At 39.6% G+C, this 13,208-nt stretch overlaps 1 protein-coding gene across 1 annotated transcript in view; it reads right to left on the reverse strand.

Annotated features, from left to right (window-relative positions):
- Positions 1-3,548: 3,548 nt before the first annotated feature.
- CCDC85A (coiled-coil domain containing 85A) overlaps positions 3,549-13,208 on the reverse strand; it is a 50,152-nt gene continuing 40,492 nt past the window's right edge. Inside the window, exon 2 of the mRNA XM_018576626.1 lies at positions 3,549-4,514. Coding sequence (XP_018432128.1) covers positions 3,549-4,514 — 966 coding nt within the window. The remainder of the gene's footprint in view (positions 4,515-13,208) is intronic.

Raw genomic sequence — 13,208 nt, forward strand, 5'->3', positions numbered from 1 at the left:
AAATGACACTGGTGAAGTGAACAAGTGAAAATGCAATCACATACCTGAACTATTAAGAAATATGTAGATCAAGAAAATCAGGAGAAAATCAAAGGCCCTATCTGCATACTCTCACACAGTGGGGTTGATTTACTAAAGAAAGAAAAGCATGTTCACTTTACAAGTGGATTTTTACTTTGACCACTTTCCACTAGCAGGGTGGGCGGGCTGTGCATTAGCAGAGCTATTGGGCCCACTGTTCTGTGCTGGGAGAGTGCTCCTTTGGTCGCTTCCAACACAGTGACTAAGCCGTTATGGACAGCTCTTGGTCACTGTTTACGAATGGGAGCTGGTGGGACAGTTTCATGATCTTATCACCGTTGTGCCAGTCAACCACACGGATCACCTGCCTCTACCTCCTTTCTTTCAGAACCCCTTAGAGGGCCAGCGGGAGCCAGCGCCAAGGGTGTTAAAGGAAATATTCACTTATCTTAGTGAATATGGTGAAAATTCACTTTGCGAAAGATACCGAATCTCATGCAAGGAAAAAACAGTAATTTTGCTTGCACATGATTCGATGATAGAAGTTAGAACACCTTCCCCACATTCACTAAGTTAAGTGAAAATTCCCCTGCAAGGTGAACATACTCTACTCCTTTAGTAAATCAACCCCAATGACTCAAAGTACTGAAGTAAAAGGAGCAGTATGAGAGCAAAGCAATTAGCATTTTCAGAAGGAGATGTCAGCAATGTCAGCCTCCATGTTTCTCTCATGAAAGATTTCCTTTAACAATAACCTTCACTCATTCACACTTTAAACTGCCCCTAATGTTCATTTAGAGTTCAACTCACTCCATCTAAAGTACATTGACAGTTCACCTTTGTGAACGAATAAAAAATGCACTGCAACACGTGGAAAGTCCATATAAAGCATATTTTGAAAGGTAATTCCATCATAACAATAACATTTCTAGATTACTAATATTTCATAATAGCAGAGACCCACAGGTACCTGCACGTGCCTTCATACAGGTGCCAGAGAAATTATTATCATAAACAATTATGCAGTTCTTGACCTTTGTAAAGAAAGCCGAGTTCCCATACTTCCCTTGCCTTACTGTTAAAAAAAAACTCCCAGGAAATTTTTTATTAACCCTTGCAGTGAGGCTACCCCTGCACTGCAAGGGAATAGTGCTCTTTTGTGTCTAGGTGCTAAAATAACAAAATTATATTCACCAAAAGCTTCAAACCGGCTAGCTGCCACAGTGTTTCCTCCAGCCTGTCTCCCCTTCCCTGCAGCATTGGAATCTTCTTCAGGGTCCTCATACATGTGTATATGCATACGTCGTATACACTGTGTATAGACGTGATGATTTACGAGACCTTAGACTGCTGCAAAAGAGGGGAAGAGATGTTGGAAGGACTGGTCTAAGAAGAAGCTGGCTCAGAGCTTCAGGTGAGTCTTCTTTTTTCTTTAACCTAGACACAAACGAGCACTTAACCCTTGCAGTGTCAGGGTAGCCCCAGTGCAAGGGTTAATAAAACAATTTCCCGGAGTTCTTCTTTAAGCTGGCAATACAGTGAGCGAATTTTGCCAGTTCATAAAGAACTGGATGAAATTTGCTCAATAGGTGGCCTTGTCTGCCGCCTCCCACCCAACACCCTTCAATTGAAAAATCAAAATACTGAGTGTCAAAAGAGCCATGAAGGGAGATTACTCCATCCCTGCTGCTTAATCTGGATGGAGGAATGGTAGATTTTTTCCATTCAGCCCGCAGACTAAAGCTGGCCATACACTGCTTAGATTTTCAAAAGAACTTTTATACAAAAAATCTTTCTGTCGACTTTCTATTAGTTGATGGGGTCAAATCGACAATTGATTTTGTCCATAGTGATGAAAAAACTCAAAGGAGCAGGAAGGAAAAATTTTCTCGAACAAACAAAATTCTAACAGTGAATGTGGTTTTAGTTCGGGAAACTCCATCCATTCCAAAATCAAATGATAAAATACAATAACAAAACAAATATGAAAACGAAATTACGTTCGACATTCGTCAAGTGTCTGATGGCATTATCAGTTGGTAAAGAAAGATCTTTTGTTTGGAAATCTACTAGTGTATGGCCAGCTTAAGCAAAAAATAACCTATAGGTATATGGCCAGCCTTAGCCATTGAGGCATATCTACTGCACTAGCACACATCTAAATGTATATGCGGGCACCTGCAAGTGTCTGCTATTACACTTCAATGTGCCAACCAGCTTATATACTCCAATTGCATAATAAATAACACAAGGTGATGATAAAATGCAAAAAACATCCTAAAGCATGTATATTCACAAATCTGTTTTGCTCAAATTCAGCTGCTTTCAATGCATTTCACTTACCTGAGCCTCTGAGTGGTTGTATTTTAGATTATAATAAAACAACCATAACAACCGTACAACTTTCAGTACTTCCATGCCGTAAATCACCATACGTCATAACTATGTTTCTGCAAACAACAGTACTCTTCTTATTACCCCCAATTTATAGAAAGTTTATAGCTATTCTAGTCCCATTTAGCAAATATTGTATACAACCAACAAAAAGCACACAGAAACAACAGCAACATGACTACCAATGCCAGCAATACTTTTACACAAAGCAATTAATGCCAGCGTTCACAGAAGTTCAACTCTCCTGCAGCTCACATAGTCTAAAAATAAATACCGTATTTGCCAGCGTATAAGGCGACTGGGTGTATAAGACGACTCCCTAATTTTCCACTTAAAACATAGGTTTTGGGCATTACTCGTCATATAAGACTACCCCACTTCCGTGGCAACACCATTTAAAAACATCATGGATGGATGTGCGGTAATACTGTATGTACGGTACATACAGTATACCGCGCTGAGCCAATCACGACAAGCAATGTATTCTATTAATGAATACAAAGCCTACTTGGATTGTCAGAGGTTGTGTACATCGCTCCCCGTGATTGGCTCAGCGAGCTATACTATATGTAGCCAAAGCTACCGTACATACAGTATTACCGCAGATCCAGCGGGCTGACAGATTAGGGATGTTCGTTTTGGGCCAGCTAGGCCCAAACGAACTAAAGGTATACATTTTATACCCTGCGTATAAGACGACCCCCAATTTTCAGTGGATGTTTTTAGTATAAAAAGTAGTCTTATACGCCAGCAAATACAGTAGTTTGCTAAAAAAATCACACTAACCATACTAGAATTCTCTGTGAGCAAAACCAAAAATGTTAATAGGATGTATACACATCACAGCTTACTTATATAGTAGTCAGGAATGCTAAAACAGGTCGCAGTGCATAAAAATAAATGCTTAAAAAACATCTCATGATACGGTTATTGATTCTAAGGCACTAAAAGCATCAACCATTTTCCATATTCAGTTTCTGCTATATTGAGTTGGAAAAGTACACGTCAAACACTAAAACTGACTGACCATTCTTAATATACAGTTAGTATTAAGCTAAAACATGCATTCATGATATGTTCACATGTATGTACTATGTTTATGCTGGTTGTTCAATACATGCAGAAAACTCCATTTAAGCAAATGGGGATTTCAGTAGGCTTGTCCACCCACCATTCATTCCATTGTACACACTTCTGTGATGAGATGACATTTCATCTGCTACTTGTCTCCTTAAGGTGCCTTCCCTGCTGCTCGCACTCAAAAGTTTGAGATGTTCTGGGCTACCACCAAAATGTTGTCTGAGATGCTCAGGGCTACTACCCCTTGCTTTTTGAAGATGTTCTGAGTTTCCACTTAATGTATGTTTTTGAAGATGTTCTGGGCTGCCACTGCTGAGCTTTTGGTAATCTGGACTACCACCAGACCTATGCTTTTTAAAATGTTCAGGGCTACTACTTAATATCTGCTTTTGTAGATTTTCTGGGCTACTACAAGAATGCCTTTGTGGCTCTGGACTACTTTTACCCACACTTTTATGATGTTCTGGACTTGCACTTTTCAGATGTTTCTGATGGTCAGGACTTGATGAACTCCTAGGCTTTTGAAGATGTTCCGGGCTGCCACTTCCATGTTTCTGGTGTTCAGGACTTCCTTCACCTCTGCTTTTTTGGAGGTGTTCAGTACTGTTGGTAGAGTTTGCTTTATGATGGTCTGGGCTATCTGTGCTACCTGCACTGGATGTACTGCTTCCATCACCAACATCTCGTAGAAAAGTACCGGTCGTTGCAGTCAACTGACAGAGGCTATTCTGACTGTCAATGGAACTCCGACTACCAGCTACTCCAACTTTCTCTTCATCTAGCAAAAAACAAAGTTCTTTTAGTTCAAGGTTTTCCTTTACCACGTCTTCTTGTCGTACTTCAAGCTCCTTCAGTTTCTGTAAATATAAAGCAACTTCTTTCTGCATGATCCCTGAAGTATATATTCCCAACCTTTGCCATTCTCTGGAAATCCGTTTTCCTTTTTGCCTGTCATCATCCAAGAAGCAACATAGGTCTCTAAGTTCTTGGTTGTCTTCCTGCAGCTTCTTATTTACATCCTTAAAGAACAGAATGTTTACAGTTAGTAAATGATCAAAGTAAAATTAAAATCATACATTTTTAATGCTGATAAACCGTTCAACTGAAAATCTGCCAACCGTCTTGTGTAGCTGAGATAATCATAATGCGCAAACTCTGATGTGATTTATTTCACGGGACTTGCAGTGCATTACATCTGATACAATATATCACAACTTCAAAATGATGGAGAGCAAATCATAAAGCTGAAATTAAACCTATTTAAAATCTGTCATCTACTTTTTCAAAACATTTTTCAATAGCTTTTTTTTTAAATAGTAAAGTCACAATTGTAAATGTTGAGCAGACTCCTTTTTACTTAAAGCTGAATTTTAGGAAAACACCTAAATATACAGTCGAAATACAAACAGACGAGCTGTTTTATCTTAAAAATAATTTGTATAGTATTTCTGTGCAACCAATCATTAGGCATGAAGAGCCCTACCACACAGAGTCAGGTTGGTGACCTGATTTTTTTACTTTAAGCAGTACAGTTAGGTAACATTTCTGCCCCCAGCCTGTGATTGGAAGAAGCAGCAGGCTTACTGATTATTATTATCATTATTCACCCTGTTCACTGCTCCTGTAAAGTAGGGTATACATGGTAATAATTTCAAATGAACTAGATTTTGGAATGTTCGTTTGACTTTGTAATCACTGATAGGGTCAAATCGATGACTGGTTTCGAACACAGTGATGAAAAAAGTCGAAGCTTGTTGGAACATTTTTCTTGATCGCATGAAATTCTAACTGTGAATGTGGTTTTTGTTCGGGAAACTCCATTCATTCCAAAATCGAATGTTAAAACAAAAATGAAATGAAATTTCCAACAACAATCACCAAGCCTCTAATGGCATTATTAAATGTTCCATGTTTGAAAATCTACCCATGTATACCTTACTTAAAGTGGCTTTAAATTTAGGAGTTAAACCTTAAAAATGCATTCAAGTACCTTAACTATTATCAAAAATGTATCCTAATTGTGTCTCACTCGGCTGTAGGACCTCAAATCATCTCTGAATTGGTGCTGACAATGTCCTTCCTTCTGGAGCGAGGCTACTTTTGTCCCCATGGTCCCTGTGTGTGTTTTATAGTAGCCACCACTCCAAGCTCACTGCCGTGATGGACTACAATCGCCATACAAATTAGCTAGCAAAATGTGAGATTGTAGTCCATCACAGGAGTGAGTGCCAGCACCAATTCAGAGATGATTTGAGGATCTACACCTGAATGGCTCCTAGTTCTGCTGCTCCCTCTCCAAGTGCTGATGTATGGGGGATTACAAGAGGATGATACCAATTAAAAATCAGGTACAATTAACTACAATCATTTGTGTTTTTTTTAGTCTTGCTTTCATAAATGTAGTTGGCAATAGTAACAATTGTTTTTTAACAAACATGGTGAATATAACAGGCTCAGAACCACAGTGCTCATATTAGCACAATGATGAAGGATAACACTGTCATACCCTTGCAGGTAAAATAATATTAGTGCATGCACTCGGTAACAAATGGTCTTTGCTTAACATCCAGTGCTTCATGCTACCATCCCAATCACTCTTCCCTTACAGTGTCACAGGTACAAACAAGTCAAAAAACACAGACAGGTTATGTTATGACCTATATCTAATCTAATTGGCAGCAACAACAACAACAACAATATATGTTGCACAATGGGGCATTTGCAGATACTCTTGTTTGTCCTCCTGGTCACTCAGATGAACATCCTGCAAAAGAACACAAAAAGTAAAAACATCCTAACTATCTAATTTTCTAAATCAAAATTCCATGCAGAGGTTAACAAGTATTCCTTTTTATGTTGACTATAGCTCCAAATGACGACTAGGTAAACATTAATTTGCAAGGAAGTCTTTGCCTACACTATGGGTTTTCATATAAGCACTAAAAGCACTAAAAGCACTAAATGAGTTACTTATGCTATCCAGTTTAAACACTGGAACAATTCAGTTTTGTATAATCCCTTAAAAATAAGCACACCCAGCTTCAGTGAATGTCAGTAGGACGGCAGTAGGAATGAACTATAAAGCTTGTGCTTCTTTCTTTGCATCAGCACTCACATTCAAAATTCCAAGGTAGTTTTAAATCTAATTGATGGCTATCATAATCAATAGCTACAGTGTTAGCATTTTTTGAATTTAGGCCTTCTGTGTATTAGATTCACAAGGAGGGTGTTCCCGCTTCACCAACAGGTGCATTCCAGGATCACCAATTTACAGACAAAAGGAATTGGGGTGGACTGGTGCCATACAGCAACATCTGGATGAAAACCTGAACAGCTCAGCAGATAGGTTATTCTCCCTGTATGCATTCTTGAAGATTCATTTTTTAATCTCAATGGGGTATATATCTATCTGTGTTTTTATTATCTATTAAGTGCTCATACTGGCTAATTTAATATGTCGAATTGCAGTCTTCAAAGTGCAATAACCCAAAGCATCCTGTCCTGATTAAGAGATGGGTCTGGGAAAAGGCTTGCTACTTCTGCACAAATGTACTGCCATCACAGCACTGTCACAGTACTTCCAATGTTGTGCCCTCACATGTCTGAACCAATAAAACAACTGCTGCCTGTGTGCCCACCCCATCAATGACTACCTCCTACCATTAACAACAGCTTCCATTGTACTGGGTGGTTTTCTTCTAACCTTCTATTTCTCTTTCTGAGTGTAGTGCATAGATTCTGTTGCTGGTCATGAAACTCCACAATGGCTGCCACTGTGACCAGTCAGAAGTAGGCACTGAGGAGTCACATGCACTGGTGAGAAAGCTGTACAGTAAGCGCTTAAACAGAAAGGAAAGTTAAAGAGAGGAGCTATTGCCACATCAAACGATAATGTTGGCTTTTACATGCATAATTTCGGTCAGCAATAAAAGAAGTGTTTAAGAGAGCAGAGACACTTCCTTATTTTTTTATTGCTCATAAAGGGGAGGATGTGGTGTCACCCAATTCTTGGATTGTGGCCCTGGGGACCTAAACTACTTAGGAGGTGAAGATGCCAGCTTGGACATGCTCTGCTGAGCTTATTAACAAACCAGCATGTCTTTGAAGTGTGGAAGGAAACCACACAAGCACAGAGATGCAAACTCCAGGCAGACAGTGTCTTGGTCAGAATTTGATCCGAGGACCTTAAAGGAGAACTATGAGGTGAGTGCTTTTCACTCCCCTCATAGTTCTAGCCGACCTGTGACAATGAGACTGTCACAGGTCGGCTCAGTAGATCGGGAAGTGAGCGAACACATACCGGCGTTTGCTCACCTCTCGATCCTGTCACAGCTCTCTGCCATGACAGGGGAGGGGCTAGATTCCCCCCTCCCCTCTCCGATCCGCCAGCCCTGACTGGCGGAACGAATGGGGGAGGGGGCGGGTACAGCTGGCTCTGCCTCTAGATAGGCAGAGCCAGCTGTCACTCACGCAGCTGGGCGGATCCAGACACTATAGCTCCTCTCTTTAACTTTCCTTTCTGCTTAAGCGCTTACTGTACAGCTTTCTCACCAGTGCATGTGACTCCTCAGTGCCTACTTCTGACTGGTCACAGTGGCAGCCATTGTGGAGTAAAAGGGATGAAATGTTGGCTCTAGTGATCGCCAATGTCTTTGGTTTAATATTAGAACAAAAACTGAAAAAGTCATATACAAAAAACAAAGTTTTATATTTGAAAAAGACAAATGTTGTTAAATTGGGTACAATTCTAAAAAATGAATCAAAAGGATGGAGTAAAATGGCAGTCAGAAATCAGTGCGTACTATTAAAGTCTAGCATCCTGGAAGCAACTAGATTATTTGTCAGGTCGCAAGAGAAAACCATTATGGTTCATGACAGAGGAAAGCAGGCTAGAAAAGGAGAAAAAAAATAATCATATAGGAGATACACTGAAATAGAAAGTGTAACTGATAGAGAAGTGTATAAAAACAGACAAAAGGAGGCCAAACATATGATCAGTTGTGCTAAAAGCACAGCAAGAGAAGGAAATGGCTAAATCCATTAAGTAAGGAGACAAAAACATTTTTATCAGTGACAGGAAGGAAAGACACTATGGTATCACAACAATGAAAACTGGGAACAAATCTTACATTGAGGGGGACCTGGATGCAGCAAACCATTTAAACTATTATGTCTGTTCAGTCCTCTCACAAGTAAACTACACTAACAAAAGTAAGTTTTAAGATTATATTGGTTTCAACAATAAGGTTCATATTCAGAGTTTTTAAAGGCAGAGGTAGCAAATTAACTGTCTTGCTTAAAGCAATGGGTCCTGATGGCATTCATCTCAGAGGTCTAACAGAACTTCAAGGTATAGTTGTTGGGCCATTATCTGATTTTCAAATGAATCTCTTCTAATGGGAAAAATTCCCCATGATTGGTGGACAGCTAACATTGTATCTAGTCACAAGAAGGGTAGTAAGCTGGCAACTACAGTTTAACATCTGTATTAGTATGTATAATAGAATCCTAAGAAGACGGATCATTTGCAAGCACAACTTGCTAGACCAAGGCAGCATGGTTTTACTGAGGCCAGGTCATGCCAGACTAATCTGACTGAATTTTCTGACTTTATTACAAATGTTTTGGACCAGAGTTGTAATACGGACATAACCTTCGTCTTGCTTCAGCAAAGCATTTGATACGGTTCCACATAATTATCTCATTCAAACTTTGTACAAGCTAGGACTTAACTCTTTCGTGGTTCAATGGATATAAAGTTAAAAGATATATAGTCTAGTGTGGTTGTAAATGGAGTTCATTTGGAGCAGAGACTACCAGTCACCGATGGTGTATCACAAGGCTCGGTACTAGGCCCTGTTCTATTTAATCTAGTTGTAAGTTATATAACTGAAAGTTTGGTGGGCAAGGTATATATTTTTGCAAATGAAACAAAGGTGTGCCATAGGGTTGATATTCCTAGAGGTATCTGTAACATGGAACATGATATGGCATTGCTGGAAGGTTGGTCAAAGCAGTGGAAATTGCAGTTCAATGTATCTGGTTGCAAATTTATGAAAACAAAATCATCTGAGAGTACAATATTGGGGGTAAATTGTTGGCCAGAACTACAGAGGAAAAATTGTGGTGTTTATTTCAGATGACTGCAAAATGAGCAAACAGTGTAGCCTGGTGAGGATGCTGCCTGAGGCAGCCATTTTCGTGCTTCCCCCCAACCAAAGATGACCTCTTAACGCAGCTGCAGTACTACATATGAGCTGCCTATTTATAAGATAGCACGAGTTTAGATACTGGCTACAAAAATGGTAAATGTCTGAGGGCTAAACCATATCAGGAGAAACTGCAGGAATTTTTATATGGACAGTCTTGAGAAAAGAAGGCAAAGGGGGGGGCATGATTGAAAACCTTAAATACATTAAGGGTGTAAATAAGGTGCTGTGCATGGCCTCCTATAGAAGTTAAATGCTGTACATGGGTATACTCCAGATTTGCATAAACCTGTGCATGTGTTCAGAGTTGTGTACCCATGTGCGTGCACATTGATTTCTATGGGAGGCTGTACATAGCATGGGTGGCTTCCTGGTGGGGGATATAAGCCAGAATTTATGTTGTGCAGTCACAGGTGGCCGTATGGACAAGCCCTTAAAACAGCAGGAGGAAAGTTCAAAACTAACCTTAGAAAGTATTATTTTATTGAAAGATTAGTTAATGCATGGAACAGACATCCAGCAGATGTAGTGAGTCAGCTAACAGTAAGTGAATTTAAACATGCCTGGGACAAACACAGATCTATTGTTAAACAAATAGGCTAAAAAAAAACAAAAAAGGATTGGAATTAAAGGACCATTTGGTCTATTTCTGCTGTCATTCATCTGTTTTTCTATGTAAACATCAGTGGAGCCACGCTAGGCTTTGGCAGTATTAAAGTCGACCTTTACCCCCTTTAACTAAAAATCACATCAGCATACAGCTCTGCATTCTATGAAATCATCTTACATCCATTAGCTAAACAAACATATTTTTATTTTACTCAAATTTCTTTTCTTTCACTTCCTGGTCCACTTTGGCACAAATTATGTAATGTAACCTAGCATTGCATCCTAGGAAGGTTACATCAGCAGAGCATTGCTGGGAAATCTCATGAGATCTCAGGAAAAGGTATTTTCCTCCCCTGAGATGATGTGCATGGTCACATGTCCTAGTCACATGTGTCAGAGATCCAGGAAGTAAATGGAGATCTAGTAATCTAGTAATCTGCACTTAGTTAAAATGGCAACTGTCAGAAGACCGGTGTTCTTTTGAAAGCTTCAACTCGTCGAAATCTCCAACTACATCACTTCCAGTACTCAGAAAGACTGGAGCTCTGTACAGTTGCGGATGCCCATGCGCCCATAGCGTTTTCAGAATACTCGTCGAGTTTGCCACCTGCTAAATATTGTTAAAATGTAGTACAGAGCTCCGTCAGTCTTTGTGTTTTGCAGTCTAACGCCATCTGGTCGAAATCTCCAACTTGTGAGTACCTGGCAGTGAGGTAATTGGAGATTTCGACAAATTGGAGCTTTCGATAGAACACCGGTAAAGAAAAGAGAAATAAGGTATGCAAAGAATACAAAGCCGGCAATTATCTAGAAGTATGTGTTTGTAGATTGTCATTACCAAACATTTCTGAAGGTGTTTTTGTTGTTATTTTTGAAGATATGGGTAAAGGTCCACTTAAATTACTTCTTTACACAGAAAATGTTTAAGGACAGTTACAGTTAGGCGACAGAGTCACTTTAAGAATTGGTAGATTACAATTCAACACAAAGTTGTTTGTAGACACATTACAAATTTTACAAAAAGAAGAAAGTTTATTCAGAAACACTTCTAAGAAAGTAGGCTGCTTGACAAAACACAATAATCTAAAATAGTGAGGAAATTATTTTATTATATCATTTCTTTTTAATAGCACAGCATAATGTTCCCAGTTGCACTGCATCGTTGGGTAAAGGACAAATGCGAAGATGAGTGTTGCTTTGCACAAATATACGGTGTACAATAAAAAAACACAGTTGCCGAACATTTTTCATATGACAAGTAGCAGCGCCATAAACGTCTTACGGGCTTTAATAATGCTGATGGAAAAATTCCAACCAAGACGTACACAAAAAAATGATAATATAAATTTATATGAAAGGACAATGTCATACATTCAGGCAAAGGCAAGTCATTTATATTAAATGATTCAGCGGGAATGATATTTTATTTTTATCTTTACATTCAATGTAATCTTCATGACATGATAACAAATGAAAGCACATTGAACGCTACAAAGGAAGTGTCTGCCTTGAAAGCTCACTTTTTAACATGAGCATTCTGCATAATTATCCTTCAAAACGTGCGTCGCTACCTGTTCTTTACCTTAAATATGAATAATAATCGTCTAGGGACCCAACCAATTATTCATGAAAAATTTGTATAATCCATGAGGAGATTCTAGTCATCTTGTTCTAGGATGCCTAAGAAGGCGTAATATACAATATATTCCATGATTTCCAATTTAATCTAAATGTACATAAGTCTTTATAGTTAGGCAGGTATGTTGTATCGGTTTTGAGTAATGCAATCCTTTCCATATTCCTTAAGGAAAGCCAATGCTGAGAGAAATACCTGAGCTGCCACTCTTGAGCCCTTTCTGAAAATGCTACTTGCCTGGCAACCATGAAGATTGTTTAAAAAAGAACTCCAGGATTTAGAAGAAAAATGAAGGGATACCCCCACGGAGCAAGGGTTTAGTATTTATTTTGGTCTAGGGACAAAAATAATACTCACCCAATCCTCGCTCCCACCTGGCCCCGGGCTCCGGCAGTCTAAGGATCCGTGAGATCATCATGTCTAATACAGCTCCATTAGACATGAGGATGCCGAGGGACATACCACAGCTAGAGCGGAGGGGTAGAGAGGTGAATGGTCACTGCCCCAGGATCGAGTATCAGTGGCTACTTCACAACACACACATGGACCATAGGGAACAAAAAGTAGCCACCCTCCAGAAGGAAGGACAGTGATAGCACAACTCCACGCATGATTTGAGGATCTATAGCTGAATGCTGCACAAATAAGCTACTTTTCTGTTGATATTTAGGGTACTTAAATGCATTTAAGATCTAACTCCTGAGTTTAGTGTCAATTTAACTGTGCCAACATCTGAACAGACACAGTAGCAGCAAGGGTGACAATACTACAGCAATTTAACTGCAGAATTAAACTTGTACTACTGCCAGGACAAAATGTTCCAGATAGTACTCAGCGATGTAGGCTGCCCATCCCTGTCTTACTAAGATGAGAAGCCCATATCATAATCTGATTTGATTGTTTGACCATAGTTCTAGTTTAAGTCAGAGTGAAGTCATTACTCTTGATATAAATGCTTTTTTGGGTCAGTACAGGCAGTCCCCCGAGTTACGAACATCCATACCGTAGTTACGTACGACTCATACTTACAAACGGAGGTCCCAGGCTGTTCTGTGCTTGTGCCGATGTTTGTAGCACTGGAGGGATCCTGAGGGGTAATAAGTATAATCACTCCAAGTACCAGTTAAGCAGCCAGAGGGTGACTCAATGGATGCTGGTGGTACATGCAATCAAGGGGGGTGGGGTGACTGGGTCCCCTCAATTCCTGTCCGGTTTGTCAGGGTTGTTATTGTTCCCAATGCTGTTGAAGCTAAAAAAAG

Source organism: Nanorana parkeri, unplaced genomic scaffold (genome assembly GCF_000935625.1).
Source record: "Nanorana parkeri isolate BGI_ZX_2015 unplaced genomic scaffold, ASM93562v1 scaffold72, whole genome shotgun sequence".
Taxonomy (NCBI): Eukaryota; Metazoa; Chordata; class Amphibia; order Anura; family Dicroglossidae; genus Nanorana; species Nanorana parkeri.